The sequence below is a fragment of the Colius striatus genome, chromosome 10, assembly GCF_028858725.1.
Source record: "Colius striatus isolate bColStr4 chromosome 10, bColStr4.1.hap1, whole genome shotgun sequence".
Classification (NCBI taxonomy): domain Eukaryota; kingdom Metazoa; phylum Chordata; class Aves; order Coliiformes; family Coliidae; genus Colius; species Colius striatus.
The window spans coordinates 20692545-20719157 of NC_084768.1; the positions used below are offsets into that span (position 1 = coordinate 20692545).

A 26613-nucleotide genomic window follows, 5' to 3' on the forward strand; every position below is an offset into this window, starting at 1 on the left:
AATTTTCACCTAGACATACTTTTGAAGACATATTAAATTGCTTAGAAGCTTGCTGTCTGATGTAACCGGAATTGATCATTTATATCAGCTTTGAATTTTAATATCATGTACATAAAATGCCTTACAAGCCTGTGTGTGTCATGGCAACTAAAAAACTTTTAAGAGCAAAACTTCTGTTGATACAAGTAACATCCTAATTGAATATCCTAAACAACATCAAAATAAAACCTAATTTCTAAGGAAGGTATTTTGGGGTAAAAAAAACCAACAAATGCTGTCAAGAAATGCTTAAAAGATTTAATCATTTATTAACCAAATTCTGAAGCCAAAACTACTTAAATTCATTAAAAATATAGTATTTTTTTAAGCCAATAAGCAGAAAAAGCACAATTTTACAAAACAAAATAGTGATGATAACAAACTCTGCTATATATTCCTTATTTAAAAATCAAAATAAATTTTTAGACAAGAGCTTGAAAGCAAGCCAGGACATCAATCTGAGGGTTTGCGAGGGTTGTGGGGTTTTTCCCTTGATTCTTCTGTTGACCTGAATTCCCTTTTCACTAAAATTCAGTTCTGCTATTGTTACTCTTTTGGTAAGATTGCCATCTGGTGGTGTACACTATGTTTAAAAGTTGAGCTATTGAGAAGGAATTTCTTAACTTAATACTGTATCTACTACTACTGTAGTAATAAGAGTCTACTGTTAGCAAACATATTAACTACTGGTCATTCTTCACATGCATGTTTCTTCTGCAAATACTTTGTATAATAGTCAGGTTATGCTGTTCAAAAGAGATTCCCATCATGTAATTGCCAGGAAGAACAACACAGGTCATTAACCATTCCTGAGCTCTTCATCATCACTTGAAGATAAACATTAGAATCGTGTCGTAATAAAACTACAAAGGAATCCTACTCATCTTGAAGACTCTTCTAATGAGCATTCCAGTACCTTGACCTAACAGATTAATATGCTCTAAGGTTTAATATCACTCAGTCAACCTAACTTGATTACTTTTACAAACACTGAGATGCCAGTAGTGCAGAATTATAACAAACGCGTGCTTTTGCACTAATTCAGAACAACATAAAGCAAGCTCAAAAGCATTTGAATGTCAAAAACGCAATTAAAAGGCAAAAACCCACAAAAGTGTAGGCTGTTTCTTGGTTTCGCCTAAAAAAAAAAAAAAAAAAATCACACAAACACTTCAAAAGAAATTTAAAACCAAACTGCATACCTCTAAATTAATTATATTGTGTCACAATACTTTGTGTTATTGTTTTATTTCTTTCTGTCACATAACTTGCAAAGCCAGAGAAAATACACTAAATACTATTGTCTAAAAAAACCTAACCTGTGTGATTTTTATAAGAAACTTACCTTTCAATGGCCAATTCTTTGTTGGACAGTTGCTGAACTGTAATCACCACTTTCTTCTCAATTCCCTGTTTAAGCTTGAAATACAATTTCTCTCTGTCCTTTGGCACAGGGCTAAAGGAATAAAGAAATAAATTTTTGAGCAGAGCTATAGAACATTAACTGATAATACAGAAAAGAGAGGAGCAGCCCACTTAAATTGTTCATGGCCCAACTCATTTGAGAGACCTTCTCTTCCTTTATTCACAAAGTAATAAACCATCACTGAAAAAAACAGACTACAAGCTCACACTTAGTGTGTCAACTGTCTGAAGGATTTATCAGATAAACATCCAAAAATGCACAGAGTATTATTTTGGGTTTTTAAATGATATAAAATGATATAAAATATGCTATTATACTGCCTACAAAGCAAAAAAGAAATAGGACATTTTCACAAAATTAGCTTTTATTATCAATTCTTTCTTCCATTCAAAAAAGATCATGTAATCAATTGCTAGGCAAAGAATATCCTGTTCTCCTGTTCCCTGTAATGCTAGAGAACTTTAAATTTTCTAAATCTTCAATAAATTTTGAATTCTCTAGCTTATTTTCAAAAAAAAGAGACCACTAATTTTAACTGACGTTTTCAACAGATTTAGTATCTTTTCCATTTACACAGGCCTACCTTGATCACCCCTACCAGAAATCGTGTATTTTAAAGAAACTAACTTGAAAAAGATATCCTGATTTTTAATCTTTTTACAGAAAAGATACAGAGAAGAAAACTGTAAAAGCAAAGCAACAGCTTTATGAAAGTCTACTTATTAGAAGAGGTCAAATCAATTTTATTGCAACACAGTAGCTGTGCATTCTGTAAGCAGAGCTATGCTTTTTTTCAATAAGATTTCTACTCTTCCCTTTCCATTCAAATTACCTAAAATTTCCTTTTCCATCATCTTCTTTGACTTCTAAGGAAACACTGAAAGTGTACACATCACTATCTGGAGTTGGAAGAACAAAGTCCTTAACGTGATCAGATGCTTGCTTGGAAGAACGTTTGAATGCTGTGGAGAAACTATATAAAATTCGGCTGACCTGCAGAAAAGCAAAAGAATTAAAAGCTCCATCAAAAATAAATGAGAATTTTTAATGGAATATTGTGATGTGTTTTTGAAGGTCATAAAATTACTGTTACTTGCCTGCCTGCTATACTGAAAACAAAGTATGCCTCATGTAACACAAAACATTCAAATCTGGTGATTAATAACCAAGCAAATTCAGTAACAGCATCTCCTATTTCCATTCATAGCACATTCACTACTCATGTAATGTTCAGTAAACTGGAATATATTACAAGATTAGGAATCCAACTCATTAGAGGATCTGAATAATGTACTTTTCTGGTTGTGTATTTAACAACAAAACTTACAGCTTGTTTCTGCAGATGATTAAAAAAAAAATTTCTTCTTTTTCAACCTCTATTTTCCACCCTAGAAAACCCTTTTCTCACAAACTATCCCATAGTTCTTCCTAAAACATCTAAGGCAGTGTTTGTACAACAATTCTTCCTAACTCACAAGGTCTACACTGCAACTTTAGTCTGAAACGTACCCAAATGAGGCCTGAAAAACAGAATACTTGTCTTAACTTAGGTTTTCTAAATCTTCCCACTACAGTATTTTCTTTTATATATATATATAAAAAATATCTATAATAATAAATATATATATAATATATATAAAATTATTCATGTATGACTAGTTGCACATTCCATGAAACTCAGGTGTTGCCATATTTTTCAAGGCACTATTTTGACGTCTGAAATAACGTCTTAAAACACCATTTATGCCCTTTGTACTAGTCACTGAACAACATTTAATACTTACTGCCTCTTTAATCTCACAGGAGAAAACATGAAGCTGGAACTCTTCTGTTCCACAGCTGCTTTCAGTAAATGCAAAACAGTCACTCTCTGAAGTTCCATTTTGTCCACGCACACAAAACAACACCTTATAGATTGGAAAAGAGGCTATCTCCACATTGTTCAATTGATTAATTATTCTGTCAAGGAAAGGAATAGGGAAGATCAAAGGAAAAGGTCAGTAAAACAGGCAGGCCTACCTAAAAGGCTTTTCTGCAATTAGATAAACAAATAGCTAAACTGTAATTACTATTAAACTGAAGTACACAAGATGGGCAGTAGGGACAGAAATGTCAGGTTTTCCAAATTTAAGATCAGACATTTCTGTTTGTAACACTGGCTTAATTTCTTTTATATGCCATAATACAGACAAATAGAGCGCCTCTGAATTGTGCAATAACAATGACCAATGGTGCTCTGCAACTGTTTGCAAAAAACACAAGAGTAGAAACGTAAAAACAAGAGTAGTCATAAAAGTTCAACACTATTAAAACTTAAATTTCTGATTAAGAACACATTAAGAAACCATTACTATTCAGAATCTACAGGACTATTTGGTTTAGCAAATGCTGCTCAGAGCTGCTTGTGGCTCTCAGTCCTGCTTTTGCCCTCCACGGGTTGCAGGAGCACAGTCTGTGTTCTTGCTACGGGTTGCAGAGGGGTCTCCAGTCCAGCACTCCTCCTTCCTTCCTCCTTCTCTGACTGTGGGCTCCAGATGGTCATCTCCATCTTGTACCACTCTTACACCTCCTCCGAAGCACTTCAAATTCCCGTCCTCAATAGGAATTGCACTGGCAACAGATTGGCCCGGCTGGGCCAGAGGTGAGTCCGAACCTCAGAGCAAGGGGAAAGTCTGAGAATTCTTTATAGGGCCTACACTGTAGCCCTCTCTCCCTGTTACCAAGCAAAAGCAGCTCCTTGCAAAATCATGACATTATCATAAAAGTATGCAGTGTAATTTCCTTATTCAAATATTGCCATAATGTCAGATAAAATCTTAAACTTCATTCAAAGAGCAAAATTGAAGAAAATAATATGTGTTCAAAGATTCCTCTGTCTTTCTGTGTCAGATGACTGTCAATGTATAGGTGAAGCACAGGAAAGGAAATGTAATCATATCCTTCAGATATTTTCTGATCAGTTTCAATATAAAAATCAAAATCTTGAATATTGAGATAGTCTCAAATCTAGAAGTAGAGACTGATAGAGCTGCACCTTTAGTGTACCCTGATTAAGAACCCTCATTCTCTCATCACTAATTAAAAGACTCTTCTCACATGGGGCAAGGAAATGTTTTCCAGTATCTAGTATCCAGACACTATCAACATATGCATCATGAGGCAGACACAGGTGAGACTTGGCTTTAGCACAGCAATGTCTGCAGAGGCTAGCATCTCAAGTCCTCAACATATATGGAAGAGTCTAAACCTGAAACTTCTTCAGCTAACCCAAAGCCAGTAGGATTACAGATACAACAGACACATTGTTTTCCCTTTGCAATTTATCTCCTACTATCATATTTGGACAGAGATGCAGGCAGAAAAATCAGCTTTTATTGACACTACATGGTAGCTGCTACCACCAATAGTATGCAGTGGTGCATACTGCCTGTTAAATCTGACCATGCATTCTGTTGTTCAGAGGAATTCCTCAAAAATAGCTGTCTCCAGCAAGAACTTTAGGCACAAATACAGCAATTCTACTTCCCTGTCAGAATCTACCTTTTATGTATGTGTGCAAATAACAAAATAAATATTTGCACATTACCTTACAGAACCTTCTGGAATGTTCGGAACATAAAGCGTTACAGGTAAAGGGGCTTGACTGGAGGACTTCATGTTTGCCATAGCATGGAGAGCTTCCAGTTCATTTCGAGGGGCAGACACCTTTGTACAACCTAAATAAGTCAGTTTGTTAAACAGCACACTATCCTCTTCCAAAGGTTGACTGGCAGACAATGGCCTTGGTGCAGAGACTTCTGAAAAAGAAGAAATCACTTCTTTAACAATTTCTTTTTATTTTTACACATTGTTTTCTCAATGAGTTCCATGAAAAAATCTCCCACTTCTTCTGAGAACGGACATGGGAGTCAAAAGTACAACTCCAATAGTAAGGAATCCATTTGTCAGCTTTACAGTAAGTGTACTCTGTTCTAATGCCTACCTCCAAGTATGGCACAGGGACATACTATCTTTTGATTCTTCTTAGCAGTGCTAGAATACAATTTCTCTTTAAGCCCCAACTCCCAGATGTTCTTTAGTTTGTAGATGCTTCCTCCTAATTAGTACTCCATTCTGAATAAAGATGCTGCTAATTTTTGTCTCATATGTCTTTGCTGCTTGTGTATAATTACTAAATGTGGTTCACATCGCTAGGACAGGTACAATAACTGCATGAAACCATTAGAGAGCTGAAGAAAATAAAAAGACTATCTGCTTGTGTCTTTACTCAGCAGAAAAGTGTTCTTTTTCCACTGTCCCACTACTATGGACAGATTTGATCTTGAGGGAGCTTTGGGTACTTTTGCTATTATTGTTGGGTTTTTTTTTTTCCCCAAGGCATTTTGACATTTGAGAAATGAGAAGACAGCTGGAAGAAAATCTTAAGCATGGAGTCAGAATAACCTAGGTTGGAAAAGACCTCTAAAGGTCACCTTGCTTTAACTCCTGCTCAAAACCAGATCAAGTTAGATTAGGCCTAGTTTCAAAACTTGATCAGTTTACTCAGGGCCATGTCCAGCTGAGTTTTGCTGTCTCCAAAGAGACATTCCAGACCTCTCTAAGAAATCTGCCCTGTTATTTCTACTACTTATTACTATAGCTAATATTTCCATAATACTGAAACCATAAAGGTTGGAAAACAGAATTATTCCAGGAAGTGAATTCCAGCAGTTCTTTGTTCATTCCTGCTAAAGGTTCTGTTCTGTTTGAATCACGTCAAACTGGAAGCCAGTAAGGTAAGTTTCTCAAAAATACAACACACGTGTATATAAGAGAAGGCTGTTTCCATTATGCATAAACTGTCTGCCTTATTCTACCATAACAACTTTCTTTTTTTAAAAAACGGCTTCCCAAACAGATGCTGTGGGAATTATCTGCCACAATGGCACAGGAGTGCTCTGTGTACTACTGAAGGGAAAAATAATTCTTCTTCAAGGCCCACAAAAATAGCCACATTTTATTCCTAACATATATCTAAAACATACAATTAAACACATACAATATATTTTACATAAAATAGATACAGTTCATATTAGCTTTCATACACACAAAGCTTCTGGGTCTCCCTTTTTCCCCAAAAACTCAAATATCAGAATCATTCCCAGCAAATACCAAATCTAAAGCTGTCCTCACTGACACCTGGTGATAGAATCAGAGCTGAAAAGTTTATCCATTTGCTCAGAGTGTATTTCATTTGCAGGTAGTACTGTCAACGAACACTGCCCTGAAACTTCTCATACGCCATCAACAGCATCTCTATCTTAACTATACTCCATTCATCAAGTTATACAATACTTCAGACTAACTCATCTAGGGCTGGAGACAAAATGAAAACTATCTTGACCAAAATACAGCAGCACAGGGTATCAATCTGATGATAATCTCTTCCTGTCTATAATCATCAACTAACCAGAATAGGAGAGGAGGCCCCAGAGTATTCTTCGGTATGTAGTTTTGGAATGGAGCTTTATATTCATTTTAAGTTTAACTTGAAACTGCATAAAGAAAAAAGTTGCCACACAGGATTGAGGGGGGGAAGCACTTCAGCAATACCTGTAGTAGAAGGGTCTAAAACAAGGTGCAAAGATGGCTGAGTTGTTTGACCTGCTGTCATATCTCTAGCTGCCTGGCTGCTTGCATCACTGGAACCCTCTTGGAGAACAGTGAAATTGTTCTGGTCTTTTTCAGAATCCCTCAGTATCTCTTCCATTGCCTTCTCCAGCTGATCATCTCCATTTGAAAACACCTGTAAGTAGAAGGAGATGACACTTTTTTAAAGGTACTTCTGGTTTTACTTTCAGTATTCTTTTTCAAACACATAGTCTTATTGCAGAAGTTAAGAAACTTTGCTGAACAAGACAATACACTAAGAATCATCAAAATTAAAGAATCTATAATCCATATAATGGATGTATTCTCACTGCTACTCCAACAACTACCCATCTATAAACTACAGACTTCTCATTAAATAACAGGTTTGTGTGTTTAGATCCTCCATTCAGAACAAGGATCAACAGACTTTGTTGTGGATTAGTCTCACAGTTTACTCTATTGGTCATATCCAATCCCTTTCAGTTGTTTCACCAATTGTCCCACCCAGAGGAGACGTGCAAGTCTAAGGAAACAGCAAGAAAATGGCAAGACACATTCCCTAAGGGAAAAAAAAAAAAAAACACATAACCAAAACAGCCTTTTGAAAGCATTAGCTTTTGAGACAAAAAAAAAAAAAATCCCATGGTCAACAATAAAGTTGCATTATGGATTCTACTTCCAGTTTACCTTTCTCTTTACAGTTATTGTACTGGGTTACTGCTTGGACTCGATGATTTCCAAGGTCTTTTCCAACCTTTATAATTCTGTGATTCTATAATTACTAAAGATGCAGCTAGTGTTTAATACAGACAGAAATAACGGGTTGTAAATAACTTCTGAACAAGTATGCAAAGACAGACTAAGAAGTTACTGTTATTTCAAGGGGAACAAGTTCCTATTGTTGCAAACAGACTAAAAACCAGTAAATCAGCTACTGCAACTCAACTTGCAATTCACCAATTGGTTGTTGCGCAAATACTAAAATATTCTGCCACTTAGAGGTGGAAAGTTTTCAGAAAAGGTCTTAGTCATGCCTAAAGTAGCATTAAACAGGAAAACTAAATGAACAACCAATACCATCCATGGCTCATTTCCCTACAGCCTAATTACATTATTTTAAGACAACAACATTCAGAGTCTCTGATCTATAAATAAATAATATTTCCCAAGCTTTAAGCTGAAGCTCATTCTCTGAAATGAGCTTTAGTCTTCTACTAATGTATAAAAGGACAGAATATTAACAAACCTGATCCCTGAAGAAGTTATTAAAAGAAAAACTGAACTGCCACTTTTGGACGGATTTGCTTAAATTGAGCTCTAAGAGTCTTCTCATGCATATACAAGTATAATTCAATACTGAAAAGAAGTTGCAGTCTTTTGATCAATACAAATCATATTACACATTTAAAGTAAATGTAAACCTTTAGCTGAGGTTTTTCTTCTTTTCCAGGGGTGTCCTCAGATTGCTGATGAACCAGGACAAATTCTTTATTTATTAACGTGGATACAGTTTCAGGAATCCTGCTGCCTTTGCTAAATGATGATCTGACTTCCATCTCAAGTCAGTATTCCCCTCCTGCCACAAGAACCTAGCAAAGAAGGAAAAACATTAAAGAAATAGTTTGGAAGCTTTAAATAATATGCTAATAGGTGTAGTATGAAGTTACTAATCTTCCCTTGCCCAACAGCAAAAAGTAACACTAGAAACAAAAAAGATGGGTAAAATAATGGTCAGTGTCTATATTACAACTTGATAAAAAAACTACAGAATAAAAACTATTCCAAGCACTTCAGAATGAGGACAGCTGCTGTAGGTAGACATCAAATAAAGACAGTATCACCTGCATGAATTCAGAATGTCTTCCCCCATTCCTAAAGGAATGAAGAGCTAGAATAAAAATCACTGTATATTAGACATTTTATATTTTAAATGGATCTATGTTTTCTATTGTTTGTGTCTGAAAACAGATTTTTTTTCATACAGACTTTATCAACAGTGTACATCTCCAGTTATGGTTTCTTTCCATTTCAGTTTACTGAAAAATTTCTGTCTGATTGCTGGGATTTCCTGCCCTTAAAACTCAGAGTTCGGAAATGTCACGTATAGCACAGGGGAAACAAATTGCTACTGTCATCTTTGCAAGTCTGGGAAGTGCCCAAAGAGGAGTAGCTGGAGCCAACAGCTATGGTGGCTGGTAAACAAGGACAAGTTTAGCTTGACAGCAGTACCAAGGTGCAGAATCTCACCACACTTGCTTCTCAAGCAAAGCTCCAAAGCAATAAGTGATCAAGAAAAGAATGCAAATTTAGGTCTAGCTTTAAGGAACCACAAAAACGGAACTAAAAAAAACCCAAGACATGCATGTCCTCCACTGTTCTGCACAGGTGTTACTTAACATGCCAGCCACAAGAGGCAGGTCAGTAACCTTGGACAGAAGAAAAAAAAAAAAACAAGTGTGAGAACTAAACTATTACCAATACAAAAATACTTTGTATGCCTTTTGAAACAGTCATTATGGTTTTGCTCTTTCAAAGACTTGGCTTATCATAACCCTTTATACATGCAACACCTGAAAACAATTTTCCTTCTCCCTGACCTAGACATCATTTTACACATCAACTTGGTGAGACTATTATCTATAGAAATCCCAAAGTAACTAACAAACTCAAGTTCTTCAGAGAACTCCATAAAAACTTGTTAGAATATTCACATATTCACATTACAAAAAAGCCACTAAACAACAGTCATAACATTCAGACAGCAATTACAAATTTGGATTAGCATCTTAGTGCTCTCTGTTCTCTTTCTCCATACTAAGCACAAACACATAGGCATGAGTATTTTTCAGACAGATTATGTAATCTGAGCCCCACCCTAGCCTAGTTAATGGATTCACTGCTAGAATAAGTTCTGTTTCTTTTTTTTCATCATTACTTTCAAGACCTTTCTGGCAAAAGAAAGGTAAAGTTCTAATATACAAGGTTTTTCATATGTTACAAACAGTTTATTAACTTTATGTATTTTTTAACAAATGTCATGTTGTAAAAATGTTCCTGAAGAGTTTGTGTGTTACTTGCAACAAACAGCTCAAGTCTAGCTCAAAATTAATTTCAAAGTAAATTCTCAATATAAAAGTGAAGGACACGTTCCTGTGCAGCCTGATCTAGAGGGATTTGCTTTGGCAGGGGGGTTGGACTAGATGATCTCCATAGGTCCCTTCCAATCCCTACCATCCTATGATTCTATCACTATGGAACTCTTTGAAGGCAAAGAAAGGAGATAAAATCATGCTCCCCAAGTACAGCATATTATGAGTAATCATTATCTCTGCAGTTACACCATCATGGATGACTGTCAGCCACAGCAGAAGCAAAGATCTCGTCTATCAAAAGCTTCTCTGTACCACTCCATATCTACTAGTGCGAGGCTTACTGAAGATGGCAAAGATGAAGCTCCACCACTTCTTCTAGCACATTTACAGAAGAAAGGGAGAGATCATAAGATATGCCATTTTGAGTAACTTCTGTGGTTTAGTCTACGTTTATTTTTTGTGCTTACTTACCAAAAAATAACACAAGAACTCCAACATGAAATGGTTCTACTCTACTAATTTAATAATTAATATAATAATAATTAATAATTAAGACAAATGCAAGTTGCTAACATTGGCATATCAACAGCTCTTTTGGCAGCAAAGAAATGACAGGCACATTGTGAACTAGGAAAAGGGATTTTGTAGCAATATTTTAATAATAAAACCAGGGAAAATGTAACATTTGTAAAGTCAGAGAAAATTACAATAATGCAGCTAGAAAAACATACTGATGGACAAAATATCTGTTCTTGCCCTGTGTGGATAAAGGCAGCTTAACAGAAATCCTACTTCCCGAAATTTTATCTGAAATTTTATAAACATTAGAAGTCTACAAGCAGCTTTTTATTCAGATGAGACACTTGAAAGCATACCACATACATTCTTGCAATTACATTTGAGTTGCAAGGCCTTTAATGTCCGTAAGAGTATACTCCAAGCTGGTCTTTACAAGCAGCTTAAAGCACCACGTTCCGCGCAGACACATACCTTTCTCCATACCTTCTATGTTAGTTGATAAATTACCATTCCAGTCTTTCATTATAATCTACTCCAACATGCTGTCAGTGTTATCCACATGAATGCCCTCTATTCCATTTCAGTCAAAACAATGCCACATTAGTTTCAGTTTAGTAGCAAAACACAAGTGCGAACAGGTCCAACACGAATCAAATGCAGTTCTACACTCTCTTGCTCACGCAGATACAGACACAAGAACAAGTCTACAAACTGCTCAGATCTTCTGCTAAGACTACCTAATTAATAGCAGTGCTCTACATTGTTCCTGGAAAATCTGTATTAAAAATGAAATCACCAAGTGAACAGACTGTTCATTTCCTCTCCCATTCTAGACACATGCTATTTAGAAAACAAAAGCTTTATACTGGCACTGGCTGCCTAGATGAGTAGTGGAGTCTCCTTCTCTGGAGGTCTTGAAAATCCACTTGGACACGTTCCTGTGCGACCTGATCTAGGTGGATATGCTTTGGCAGAGAGGTTGGACTAAATGATCTCTCAAGGTCCCTTCCAACACCTACTGTTCTATGATTCAATGACCTTACGAATATTTTATGATAAATCTTTGAATTTAATGCCAGAGAGAAACAAAGGAGCAAAAATCATGTTCAAATAATTTTTTCCAATTCAACAACTTCAGTAAAGTTCATGTCAGAGTTTAAGAACTGAGTCTCATGAAGACCATTGAGTTTTACACCATCTGAAGTACTAAGCTATTCAGAGCTTAGGGGAAAAAGTTTCTTTTTTTACACTATAAAGTCACATAACCTAATACTTCAGATGAGCATTTATGAAGAAAAACAATAAAAATAATAAAAACTTACTCTAAAAGAATCATGCATTAAGGTTATTTGGAGAAGGGAAGAAGTAGAACATCTGAAGGAGGTTTTTTTCTATGCTTTAATAACAAGAAGTCACCTGCATTCTGGACTTTCCAGTCACCTCCAGTCAGTAGATGGTTATGCCATGTATGTTTTGACATGACCTTTAGTCCTATTGAGGACTTACTCTTTTTACTTTTTGTAGGAAAAAGGGGAGTTCAAGTGTTTAAGTCCATGAGTAAAGAGCCAATGACACTACCATCCAGTAGAGATGTACAAAAAATAAGAACAGGTCCCTTCTACTAAACTCTTACATAAGTCTCATTTACTTGATTGTCCTTTTTGGATGAAAAGTTTAAAGTAAAGAATACCAGAATTTACTCTTGACTGCATTAGAGCATACAGACAGTTGTACAGTCTACAATCAGGTTAAGCTTACTTCTTGAAGTTAAGAGCAAACTGAATGCTGGCTCACAATAGTGACAAAGGAGCTTTAGCTTTATCAGTTTAAAGGATCCTGGGTAGTCACCAGCAGAGAGGGGCTGACAGGAAAGTCATCAAATACAATGCACTTCAGCTACTTTTGCTTGAGTCCAGCAGCTTTAAGCTGCTAGTGCAGTTTAGCTCCAAATAAGCAAATATGGCAAAGGTGTGAATAACACCTTCTGTTTCAGCCAACACTGCTCCAAAGACTGAAACTTCAGACCAGATGGTAACTTCTCAAACTACCAGAGCAAAGAGCTCTTCCAATGAAGCCTTCAGAAAAATGACAACAAATGCTGCTTTGAAACTTCTCTTCAAAGTAAGAAACATTGGGAAGTATCTACTACTACTGCTAGGGAGTAATTTCTACAAAAGTATCTCGAACATGCACGCTTTTTCCTACAGAGAAGATAATTTTTCCTCCACATTCGGGTGACTAATAAAACACACATACCCCAAATAAGACACTGGGAAATACTACCCATTTTCAGACCTACAGCTCCTCAAGGGCATCTTGCAACTTTTATGAAAGAGAAGGTCCAATACAGCTATGTAGAGATTCACTATCTGCTAACACGCATCTGATGTACAAACGCATACTGAAAAGCATGGTTTATTCCAATTTTTTTGAGCTGCACAATATAGTGCATGACAGTAAAAAGAGCATTAAGTTAACCAAACTTGAAACCACAGGCACAGGGTGACTCATATTTCTAGTTGACTGAAGTGATGTGGTCAGATTCCAACTGGACAGACATCGACATGAACATATGTATCATGGAATGTCTTGATCACAGCATCTTACTTTCCAGAACATGTCAAAGTGATGTGTTACCATAGTTCTCAATCTGATGCACTTGCTAACATTGAGTCATACCTTCCACATAAAACTAATAAATGTTTCACATACACAAAGCTTTCAATGAAAAAGCATTGAAAAGGTAAAGAGTCTTTAAAAATTCCTTATAATACTGTATGCTGAAGCAGTACAAAATCCTTCCATCAAATTCCTTTAGCTATTGATTGAGTGGACATATATGAAAAAAAAAAATACCAGATGTCATGAAATTTATTTGTTTACATCTCACTGACAACAACAGCACTTCAATTTTATCCTTAATCTCAACTGCTCTTTGAGTAACATTTATATAAGAAGCTAAGTCTCTGTATTCATGCTAACTACTGTTTTATTACCCATACATTGCTTCCCTATGTCTTATCTCTGGCAGTGAAAGACTATTTAAAGCACATATAGAAAAAACAATTTCCTGGAAAGCAATGTTAAGGTCAAAAGTATTTCCAAAGGAAAAGAAACACTTTTTTTTTTTTTTTTTTAATCCCACAACTAGAAAGAAGTAACCACATATTTTGGCAACACTGTCTCCTCTGTGAAAGCAAACATCTATTATGCAGGCAATAGCAAATAATTAGTCTGCTCATGGACAACAACTGTTTCTAATTGTTGTACCAAGTGCCTAGATACGGAGGTTTTGCAGACTGTTTTTACACGTCAATCTGATAAATTATTGTTTCTTGGTTAAGAAAACAGAATCAAAAGAGAACTAGGTAAACAAGAAAATATTTGTCATCCTTCAAAAATATACTACATCCATATTTTCTCAGATAAATTCTAACATCACATTATTATTACTGAGACATTTGTTACAAAGGAGAGAAAATACCTTTCCTGGTTTGAATCTCCGGATACACATAAATCTCTGAACGACTTAAATACTACAAAGACTCATAGCTTGGAGTCACTCAGGGAAAAATACTGGGTTTATCTTAACTTCAAGATGATCAGAGTGAAGAACCCTTCTAGAAAAATGGTAGGCATGTGGTTGGTCCTTAACTGGAATGTGACTTGGGCAAGGAAACTGCTGACATATACAGCCAAGCAAAGAACCACCATCTCTCCTTTTCAGCAGAAATCATCGCACGAAGTCAAAAACATGAAAATGACAAGTAAATTTAAAAACAGAACAAATCCTCATCTGAGCCCCTAGAGTTTACATATTTGGTGGAAGAAGCATTGCGAACACTAGATGAAGTATCCATCCAGCTAAGGCCATCAGGTAAGCTACTTGCTACAAAGATAGTCTCCTACCAAGCTGAGTACTATGATTTTTTTTTTTTTTCAGTTTTAGCAAACGGGAGTCATGGAGGACAAACAACACCCTAGACAACACACAGTTAAAAGGTTGGAGGATTTTAACAATTTAGCATTTTAATATTTAAACAAGTATTCGGGCCTGTGATTTGTCCAAACACAGAAGTCAGTGTGTAAAAGACATCAGCTGAAGAACAGATTACACTAGCATGCATGTCTCTTGGTGATACATACTAATTGAGGCTCTTTACAAGTACTATCAACATGAGAAAAAAAAAAAAAAGCAGCCAACCCACCACAAAAACCAAATCACACTTATATGTAAAGTTCTGGCAAACAAGTTTACTTGTTAGCTTACCAGAACCTCAACTAGCTTAAGAGCAGTAGCTTTCTGCCTCAAGGAAAAAGCAAATAATGCAAATAAAGCAACTCTAGTGTACCTTCATGTTAGTTTCCTGTCATCAACTAAACACCAACACTTGAGCTTCTTCAACCAGTAATTATTTTTTAACCTTGGAAAATATAAAGTAGCAACAAAGAATATCCAGTTTGTAATAGCTGGAGTCTGACAAACATGAGTTTCCTTTTTTTTTTTCTCCTCACTGCTACATGATGTTTGGAGTCAGTATTCAAACCGAAACCCAGCATCAGCAGATTACTGACCCTTACGGGCCATTGAACAAAAATACAACCACCTATACTTTGGAGGAAAGCAGTAGCATAAGACTATCATTGTTTTCAAGAGATTATTTCATGGTTTATTCCTTAATAGCAAAAATAACAGTGTTGGTCTAATTTGGAACACACTCTCTGCATTAAATACATTGAATATTTCAACCAGGTATTTTCTCCGCAAGCTATTATTTCCAGTAAGAACGACACTATGTAAAACGAAAGACCATCTGGAAGAGCAGTGTGATACAATGGAGCAGTGATTCTGCATGCCAACCCTTCCCCTTGCCAAACCAGTGCCTTATACAGTGTCACTTCTGACATTCACCAAGCATAAAAGGAATCTTGAGTCATACCCACTGAATCACAGAATGGTAGGGGTTGGAAGGGACCTTTAGAGATCATCTGGTCCAACTCTCAGCTAAAGCAGGTCCACCTAGATCAGGTCACATAGGACGCACGCAGGCAGGTTTTGAAGACCTCCATGGAAAGAGCCTCCACACCCTCCCTGGGCAGCCTGGCCAGGGGCTCCCTCATCTCAACAGTCAAATAGTTTTTTCTTATGTTTAAATGGAACTTTTTGTCTTCCAGCTTCATCCCATTACCCCTTGTCCTGTTGCTAGATACCATTGCAAAAAGGAATTCCCCAACCTCCTGACACTCATCATTTAGATACTTCATAGAATCATAGAGAATCATAGAATGGCAGGGGTTGGAATATTTGTAAACATTAACGAGATCTCCTCTCAGTCTCCTCTTTTCTAGATTAAACAGCCCCAGTTCCTGCAGCTTTTCCTCATATTAAAGATGCTCCATTCCCCTGATCATCTTCATGGCCCTGCACTGGCCTCTCTCCAGCAGTTCCCTGTCCCTCTTCAGCTGAGGAGCCCAGAACTGGACACAGGACTCCAGATGAGGCCTCACTAGGGCAGAGTAGAGGGGGAGCAGAACCTCCCTCGACCTGCTGCCCACACTCTTCTAGATGCATCCCAGGATGCCATTGGCCTTCTTGGCCACGAGGGCACACTGCTGGCTCATGTTCAGTTTATTATCAACCAGGACTCCCAGGTCTCTCTCTGCAGAGCTGCTCTCCAGCAGGTCAATCCCTACTGCCTTCAGAGTTAGGAAAAGCTTTGTTCCTCATAGCAAGAATTATAAGTTGGGACAACTGTTATCTTGAGATTTTCAAGATGCATTTTCGGAATACCAGATTTTGTAGATCTAACATGAAATCACAATGTTTTGTTCTTAACCACAGAAGCTACCTTCTGTGTTACCACCACTGACAGTGAGATTTCAATTCCTTGTATCTCTCAAAAGCTGTTAAACTGCAGTCAGTCCAGCACAGGACTGTGGTATGGACAAAATGATGTTTCATACTTTCTTCTGATCTCGTTTGTGTTAGATATTTCTCTTAACCTTAAATTCTTCATTCCAGTAGTTGTCAAAGGCAATCTTGAGTTGTAAGGGAACAACCATACCAGGCTTTTTTTTTAATTATACAGTTGCAGATTTTACAAAATTGCAAGACTGTGAGTTTTGATTTCTACTGATTTTGTAGCTAAATCATACAGTTTCAACAGCGCACCTGATACTTTATGAGGAAGTAAAATATCCCAAGCCAAGATCTTCAAACGGCACTTAAAAATTTAAATATTTAGATGTAACATGAAAATGCCAAGAGATAAATACCAGATATTTAAAAGGCCAAGACTAACTGAAAGTGAAACCTCCCGAACGTAAACTACTTGAAACTGAGAAATATAGAAAAGTAGACATGACAATTAAAAGCCCCAGAAAATTACTCTCTTTTTAAGTATTATCTCTCCTATGCATGATGATATGCAGTGGTTCATCTAGCATTCTAATTTTTATTTGAGTAGTAAATTCTGAACACCCTCTGCATGCCAGAACTAATCTGTTGGTACTCCACATTCCTAGAGCAAGTTTTTATAACTCTATTCCACAATACAGCTCTGTTGCTAATTTCAAAGGCCTTGACAGGTTTTAGTAAACAGAGAATGGAAATTTGTAAAAGATGATAAAGCTGTTTCCTTAATAGAAAAATGAAGAACAGGTTGATAAGAACAAGTCAGTATGTAATCAGATATACCTGCTGCTAATACATCAACCAATACCCCCTAATCAGTTTAGAATAAAAAATGTTAAGACTTTCCTTCACTTTCTGCTTTTTCCATTTCAAGTCTGAAGAATAAAAGCAATTTGCTCATCTCATCAATCAAGAGGAGAAAAACAAGGTTTGCCCTTGACATGTGTATCACAAGTTTTCCGCAAACAGGGAGGACACCAAGGAATAATGCATGTCTTCCTTAACTGTAATAGAACTTTGGTTTTTTTAATGGCAGTATGTTCTTTAAGAAGATCTCTCTGCATGATCAACTCCACTAATCAATTCCAAATCCATAATGTAATTCAAGGAAGAACTATGGCTTGGAAAGGCAGTACAAAAACATCAACTAACCCCTATACAAAAGCCTGTTCATTCAGTTAAATTACTAAGAATATTTTATAGATCTCACAAAAAAAAAAAAAAAACAACCTGACATAAAGGAAATATCCTTAAAAGCTGTAAGATCAAATATGTGGAAAAGAAACCTACACAAAACTGCTTCTGTTGCATTACCTGAAGTTACCTTCAAATTCCAACCCAAGAACAGCACACATGTGTTTATGTGTACAAATAATCTCAAACTGGCAGATTTCATCTGACTTTGGTTTTCAGAAGATGCTCTGCTTAATATTCCTCCAAAACATTTTTTCACATCAAGCCCTGGAAAGCTTAAGTACTTCTTAAGCTCACTATCACCTCCACAGAGTGCCTGAAAAGGGGAATGGGAAAGAGAACAGACGTGTTCCTTTTCCGAGACACATTTTCCCTTCCTTTCATTCCAGACATTCAGTATAATCAGAACTTATGTTTCCTACCAAAGGATAAAACAAAACCCCTAACTTACAAAACAAAAAATAATTCAAGTCTATGTAATCAAAAGAGAGGTAGGATCTTTTGATCACTCTGTTTTACATTCTTTTTAGATCCTTGTTATGGTGAAACTATCACTGGGCTCAAAGAAAAAAAAAAAAAAAGATTTGTAAAAAATAAATAAATTCAGCCTCTTGCACAGATCTTGTGCACCTTGTTTATTAAATTACTCTGATTATTTTTGGTTGCAGTCAGCTAATCTAAAATATAAAATTCTCAGAAACATGACGTATGAAAGGCCATGTTCTACTAAGCAGCTTTATAAGCACATCCTTTTCACAACAGTATCTTCAGCACAGTGCCTTGGTCTCCATTAAGGGTGAATGTTTAGCTATAAAGTCCCTAAACACAGGTCGAGGCACCAAAATGCAAAACACACCACGGCTACCCCAACCAGCCACAGAATCACAAAGTTATAATGGGTGACACTGGTACTCCCAGAGGCAAATCCCGGAAGAATCAATCCCTTTACAATACAGGGAATCCAAACTCAAAATACAAAGTGCAACCTAGAAGAGTCCCAGCACTTCATCACACATCCAGGTCTAAGATAAGTCTTCAACAAGTCCAACAATGCACCTCAGCCCTAACTGTGCAAAACTGAAAGTCAGCTGTTCAGAAGGTCCAGTAAAACAGATAGTAACAGACACACATTGACATAGTGTAAGAATGTCATTATGGCTCCTCACGTGAATTTTCTAGGAAACGCACAGAATGCACAGTATCTTATTTAAGTATAAAAACAACCCTACAAAGTACTTTTGCAAGCTTCTTTTAAGAGAGTTCATACTTTTGTAAAGTATAAATGTAACTCCACTTGAATACTCTACTACTGTAGTAGAAATCCTCTCAGAACTCCTAATTATGATAAAAAACTCGTTTCTTGTCCAAATGGATACCAAAAATCTATTTACACAGAAAAGCTAGACAGCACCTGAGCCTGTAACAGAGGCTTTATCTTAGTTGAGTCCACTGAAGTGTACTGGCAGGTATTGCCACACTTACACCAGACACCAGTTAAGACTGCAGGTGTCAAGCACCGGCAGAGAAAGCACTTAGGAACTTTGTTTCTAACTGTTTGGAAAGACTATAACTCAACAACTCCCTCACTTTTTTTTCTTGAATAACTGATACACATAGAACCCAAAGAAAACTGAATCAAATGAATGCATGAAATAAATGACTCCCTCACTACTCACTAAAAATGGTTCAACTTCCAAAATTTTGGTTTATTCCTCTGATTTCTAAAACAGATTTATGCGTCAACAGAAAAACATAAATTCCAACTGAAAGCACCTATGTACATTGTGTTAAATATTTATTCAACTATCTTGCTGCTAGATATCAACATCTTTTTATCTACAATGCACAGAAAAGGGAAAGGCATACGTTGAAGATACACATTTGTACACACATATAATTATTTTAGTTAGAAAAAAAAAATAGAGGAGTGGTCCATTTTTCTCATTGTTGTGTCTCCTCGACACCACAGTACAAATTGCACTCTACATTTTAGACAGAACTACTTACTCTCTTATCACAAGAGCTTGGCAGTGCTTACCGTTCGGTTATGAGGAACTGAAATCTTTCATTCAGACTTCTCCTTCTGAGGTTAGAATCATTTACTAATTAAGATTTCAAAAAAGTTATTTTCAAAGTTTTACAGATTTCTAGATATGAAAGAGTAAAAGGAAACAGTTTTGATCAGGAACACAGAGAAGCAGGGAGAGGCTGCCCACGATGAACACAGAGACACAGCCTGTACATCTAAGGATGGCATTAGGAAAAATCAATACCCCACTGGAGCTAAAACTTAGAAGGAATGAAAGGCAACAAGGACGGACTCCTCCGTCAGCAGTAAAAGAAGGGCTAAGGAAGAAGTGCACTCTCTGCTCAGTGGGACTGCATATCTGGTAACAAATTACATGGCAAACGTTGACGCGCTTGATACCTTTCTGCCCCAGTTTTCACTGGTATGGTCTGCCCTCAAATCTTCAGACCACTGAGACCAGTAGCAGAGTCTGATGAAGTAAAAAATTGCCTCCTAAAGAGGGAGATGGAGTTTAGAAGCACTTCAGAAAATTGGAAACACAAAAGTCTGTGAGACCAGATGGGATACATCAGAGTCCCAAGTGAGCTGGCCAATGTCACTGAGATGCCAGAGTTTACCACTTTTTGAAAGGCCATGAGACTGGAGGAGGCTTTTTATGACTAGAAAAAAAGGCAAATATCACACCTAACTTCAAGAAGAGCAAGGAGAATCCAGGCAACAACAGATCAGACAGCCTAACTAACCTAAGTCCATGAGAGGATTACAGAGCGCAGGGCCTTACTCATCTTTCAGAGTAATCTATTTACCTAGGCAGGTTTTGGAAACCAATATATTAATTTAGGTACTGTTTTCAGTCACACATACACACCTACCAAACTAGCTTCACAAAGTCCCTTCTTGGAACATTTTTTATACCAAAATCAAATAAACAGCTTTAAAACCACAGAAGTACTTTTTAAAAATCTATACAAAGATCTTATTTATTTTTAAAGTTAAGAATACAGAAAAAGGGGAAATACACTGATTCAAATTTTCAGATATATCAGGCTTTGCTTATGAATCAGGACTCTGACAGAGAAGAAAGAATCCCTTTAACAATCTGAGTGACAATAATGGCTCCTTTAACAGCTGTACCAGTGTAACAAAGCCAGATGGAGGCTGGAACAAACTGCCTAAGATATGAATTTAAAAAAAAAACACCTTATGAAAACACACTTGAAAACACCTCAATCTCTACTAAAAGGATGCCTCTATGAAGCTTGATGTTAATACTTGAAATGTACATTTTAATATCCACTTAGAAGGTCAAGGTTAAAATTCATGTGGACAAACTGAGAGCTGTTACAGGAAAGATAGTACAGCTAATGATCAAAAGAGAAAAGAAATATTCAGTGTTGCACTTCTCCACATTGTTGCATCCATTTGTTTGAGTGCTGCTGCTTTCAATATCAAGATAAAAAAAAACCAATATAATGTATTCTGCAGGGAGGTTGGACTAGATGATCTCTAAACGTCCCTTCCAACCCTACCATTCTATGATTCTATGATCAGTCCATCAGGTATATAAAAAAGGTATATTCCAAACACAAATCAAACTGGAAATCAGATGGTGTGTAACTACTAGGTTCAGTCAAGTTTGAAATAGCCTTCCAATTATAGCAAAGTTAATAACAATATCCAAATTGATTATTTTTAAATCAGAGATTTACAAAAGTCCCTCTCTAACAATATCCAGATTGTTTCTTGAAATGAACGAATAAAAAAAAAATGTTTAGAGTAAAGGAAGGATGAGCAAAAGATAACACAGGATAAAAAGCACAGCTACTTCTGTGGACACATGAAAGAAAAATGGAGATGGAGGGGTGGCTCTTAAAAAGCAGCAGTCCATTTAATGTTGTTGAAAGTAAATTAAAGTGACAAATGACATCATGGCTTTATAAGTTATGTCAGGCACTACTAACAGAAGAAAAAGCTTCTTCCACTCTTACTATCATTTGCTACCTTCACCACAAGTAGCATAAGCCAATCAAAAGCACAGGGTACCTCATTTTAAGCAGTAGTGCCTTTTTATATTAATGCAGTGATCATAAAATCATGACCCAGACAAGTGCATCACCCATCACAACTTATGTGAGTTGATCAAGACTGCAGTTACACTCTCCTCCCTACCAACACACTTTTTCCTCCTCTGGACTGAGGCAACGTTTGTATGACCAGGTCAAAGAGCTCGTTCGGGAAGTTGTTCTAACCAAAAAATAACTGACGGAAGACAAAAAGAAATAAAGTCCCATTGATGACACAGGGGAAGGAGCAGTCATCATCTTCAAATGCTAGGCTGCAGACACCTGGTACTTGTTTCCACAGAAAGATGCATTATGGCCTGGATCTCTTTGCAAACCCCTTACTAACATTAATAAATCTTAATCTGAGAATCACTTTTTAAAAGGCTGAATGTTATTTTTAACCCAGCAATGCATTTTACTGCAACCATCTTAAAGAACACAGTACAGAGTACTTACTATAATGCTCCAATTTAGCCTCAGCTCTTACAACACTGCAGTTAACTTGTTCTTACTGTAACTGCATTTTCTCTTCAACTTTAAACTGCAAAATAACTTCTTAATTAGTATCATTGATATCATCTAACCCACATAAACACTACTGGCTACAATCCTACTTAAAACCTAGACAATGGCATATCTTGCAGAACTAATCTTATATCTCCGGTAAATCTTCCTAAGACCTGGAATATGAGTCCATCTGAGGAGCACTCAGCAATTTGGTCAAATAAAGCCATAGTACCTTTCCTGAACTTAAAGGGATAAGAAAATGTTTCCTGTAACATCACTGAGATCTCTCTTTGGAGACAAAAAAGAGCAGCTGCCCTTCTCCAAAGTTTTATTTGAAGTCACTTACATGGATGCAAGACTGCAGCTTGACTGTGAAAGAGAAAATCAGCACTTACTGGAGCAACCTATTCATTGCTGGATTTGTTTCTGTTCTTCTAAAGAAATCTTTTCATTTCCCTCTTACACAAAAGAACAGATGCATGTATACAGCTATGAAATGTGGCAAGTTTTTATTTATTTACAACACTATCAAAACCAAGCAATCTTAACAACACAGCTTTGTGAGACAGACAGTAAGAGCAAAGTATAAGCCATCCTTCAGAAATGTTCAAATGAGCAGAGCTGCTAAGTCCATTTCGTTCAGAATCCCATACCTACTTCAGATGGTTTCAGCAGGTTTTGAAGTACTCTATCTAAAAACAATGATTTTTGTACTGGATTACAGTTAAAGAGGTCTTAAGTGCGAAAAGAGGTGTGGAAAAATAAATTTTAAAAGAGAAAATTTATTAAACAAAAAAATCAAACAAAACCCCCAAACACACATAGAAACAAAACAAACAAACAAAACAACGAGAATCAACCTAAGCCATGTAGACAGCAGGGGTTCAGGACAGTAGCTTACTAGTTTTGACTCGTGGGAAGTGACTTCACTCTTCCCAAGGAGAAGGAAGATTAACACTTCCACAGCCTTCTCCCTTCTCTCAGCTCGAAAACAACTTTATTACTAAATCCCCCCCGTTTCCTTCAGCTCTGCTCCTCTCCAAGCGGCATTACCCCAGCGCCCAACCGCGCACAGGAATTCCCCTTCACATACACACAAGCACAAGAAAATACGAAGAAGCGGCCCCATGCCCCGATCAGACACGCACCCCGTGCCTCCTCTTTCCTCCGCCGCCGGGAGGGGCCGGGGCAGGCGGCTCCAGGGGCCGCGTACCCGGCCCAGAGGAGGCGGCCGTGCCGACGGGGCCCGCCGAAGGAGGAAGCCACCTCGGGTCACAGAGCACTGTCAGCCCGTGACACGAAACGGTGGGGCGGGCCGGTGCGTTTCTTCCCCCCTCCCTCGCTGTTTCTCTTCAGGGAGCTACGACGTTTCCCACCTTTCCCCCCTCCACCATCCCCTCAGATCGGCGAAGGAGGCCCAAGACAACGACCCCTCTCTCACCGGTGGCAGCCGGGCCGTCCTCCCCGCTCTGACGCTTTCTCCAGCCCGTCCTCCGCCACCGGCGCCCTGCGCAGAGGAGCGGGAGGCCGGGCGAGAAGGACTCAGCGGGCCGCGCAGACGCCTCAGGGCCGGGCCAGCGTCGTCCACATTCCGGCGGCGGGTGGATGGCGGAGCGGGCGGGGGCGCGCGCGCGCACCGCTCCCCGCCCCCTGCCCGCTGACACGGCGCGAGCGCCGGCACGGAGGGTGGCCGGGCGCTGCGCGGGGCGCCCCCGGCCGATCCCTGCTGCCACCGCAGCCCCTCCGGCGGCAGCTCGGGCCAGGCTGCCGGCATGGGAGAGGGGTCTGATGGCTGAGAGGCACTCGGCGTGCGAGCGGCGGCGGGTGCGAGCTGCCCTGAATGAGGCCGCCTGTGCCGGTCCCGCGGCCGGCCTCAGGGCGCTGGCTGGTCGTCGAGGTTCGAAGTCAGCCCTCGGGTTCAGAACGGGTACGCGGCTGGAAAACGCTTCTCTTCAGCTCTTCAGAAACAAGCCTGCGCGCCAAAAGGCTGACGCCAAAACCTGTCAAAACTCTTCACCGTAGCTGAAGAGCAATGGAAGTGACCTACAAATCGTGGTAGTCTTAAAAATAAATAAAACACACCCCACACACAAAAAACACAACCAAACTTTTTTACGTTTGCCTTTTGATTTTGTACCCGTCTCACCAAACGGTAGTTGTGTTTGATTATCAACAGTGGTTTTGTATAATTAAAACAAATATTTAATATTTAAACAGTAAATAAATGTGTACGTTTAAGTAAATACCAGCATTGTTTGTGTTTAAATAAAATGTGTTTAAATAATAAGAGGTTGTCATGTTGGTTTCTTTTTTTTGTCTTATATGTGAAACAAATTACATTTAAATTAACCACAAAATTTATACAGCTTCTCTTTTCTTTCCATTTCAGATGTGGATCAGGAAAACCAGGAATGTCAGACCACAGCCATCAATCAAATTGCATTGCTGTAGAAAAGTCAGCAGGCCGTGTCTAGCTCTCATCACCGGGGTCAAGAGCTATTGTACATTGTGCACCTCACACTGACAGCAAGAGAGCAGGTCTGCTCCCCCAGCTTACAGCTAGTTGAAGGACAATTCCTTGTAGCAGCAAATCCACAGAAGTCTGAGATTGGAGATCTTTTCAACGTACTGTAAGAGCACAGCTACTGCAAGTCGATACGTCCAAGTGTTTAATTTCCTGTAACGTTCATTTGTATGCTGTAAGAAAAGCAAGGGGTATTCTGACTATGGGAACTGGCAGAGGGATGGTTTATTTGTTACATGGGCTTTCTGCATTGCAATGCTGTAACAGACCAATCTCCAAGCTGGCAAGGGGAGCAGAGACAAAGGAGCATTTCCCAGAGAAAAGAAAAGCAGGAGTATTGGGCCAGTTGTGTGCTGTGCCAGTCCCCCACTTTGTTGTTGGTACTATTACATATCTTCCCTAGTTGTCTGCAGCTGGTGTAAATTAATTTATCTTCAGATTATTTTTAGCACACCATAGGGTTCAGATGAACCACAAAAGCGTGGGGAAAGAAGAAAAATTAAGGAGGAGGAGTGGAACTGAATATTTTACTGAACATTACAATAGAGGAATAATAAGAAAGAAGTTTCCTCGGCATCGTACTCAGCTGCTGCATGTTTATGTAAGTATATGGATAATAACCACCAGGAACTGTAAATTGTAAATAAACTGGTGATTATTATGGAAATGTATACCTTGTTCAGGGAACACAGGTAGGAGAGAAGAATGTAAGGTATAGAGCTAGTAAAAATATTTGAATAATGGCAAAAAGGCAAAGAAGAGTGTCACAGCAGAGACCCATTAGCAACCCACAGACAAAAAAGATCAAGGATATGGTACTTCAATTTGAATGGAATCATCCAAAGCACAGAATCCGGTGATAGCACGACTTGCAAAATACCTGCTTGGAAAGGGATTTGTGAGACAGCGGTCATTAAGTAAGCTAATGACTCTTCCAAGATGGAAAACCAAACCACCAGACTTCTACAAAACAGGTTTCAGTAAACACACCATGTGAATGCCAAACCACCCTGTAGCCACTCTAAGTAAGAGTGCATGCTGCTAAGTTTGCTGTTTCCTACAGAATCAACATGAAGGGTGCAACCAGACCATCAAAGCTGTAGAAGGCCAGTTAGAAAGAGAAGAGGCTGGCTAAACCAGCCATTGTAATGGCTCACACCTTTTGGAAAAAAAAGCAGAATCTAGGTTAAATGATTAAAACTGACAACAAAGTGATTGTTGTGATGTGCAGGGAAAATCTCAAAAGGCTAACATAAAAAGTGAGCTAAAACCATCAAAGAGCAATAGAGCATACCAACAAAAAGATGTTGTGAAAGATCACTAGGGAAAAACTGACTTGCATTTGAGTGGGTGAGAAAACTGTTAGCAACTCAAGTAAGGAAGACAGAAGCCTAATTTTTTTTTTTGCTTTGTTAACCATAATGTCAGCTACTGTCACGTGGCTTACGTAGTCAACATTAGCAATGTAAAAACAAATGATGAAGCTAAACTAAGGAAAAAAGCAGAATCTGTTCAAGTAAGATGCTTACAAAGGTCATGCACCAGAAAAGTTTCAGGCAACATATTTAGTGAAATGGCTACACAATCTCAAAGCTATTAGCAACTACCTTTAAGAGCTCAGAGGATCTAGGAGACAAGGAAAAAGGAAATAGTACCTATGTTAAAAAATAAAGAT

At 38.0% G+C, this 26613-nt stretch overlaps 1 protein-coding gene across 8 annotated transcripts in view; it reads right to left on the reverse strand.

Annotated features, from left to right (window-relative positions):
• RABGAP1L (RAB GTPase activating protein 1 like) overlaps window positions 1-26613 on the reverse strand; it is a 257389-nt gene that overhangs the window by 219095 nt on the left and 11681 nt on the right. For 5 of the 8 annotated variants that reach the window (XM_062004315.1, XM_062004314.1, XM_062004312.1 and 2 more), the window contains 6 exons: window positions 8518-8685; window positions 7058-7250; window positions 5052-5262; window positions 3250-3424; window positions 2298-2458; window positions 1385-1495 (listed from right to left, as the gene is read on the reverse strand). In XM_062004315.1, the coding sequence (XP_061860299.1) occupies window positions 1385-1495; window positions 2298-2458; window positions 3250-3424; window positions 5052-5262; window positions 7058-7250; window positions 8518-8652 (986 nt within the window). In that variant the 5' untranslated portion in view covers window positions 8653-8685. Of the gene's footprint in view, window positions 1-1384; window positions 1496-2297; window positions 2459-3249; window positions 3425-5051; window positions 5263-7057; window positions 7251-8342; window positions 8367-8517; window positions 8686-23855; window positions 24026-26613 lie in introns of those variants that run through there. The other 3 variants (XM_062004311.1, XM_062004319.1, XM_062004318.1) reach the window with 3 other exon arrangements.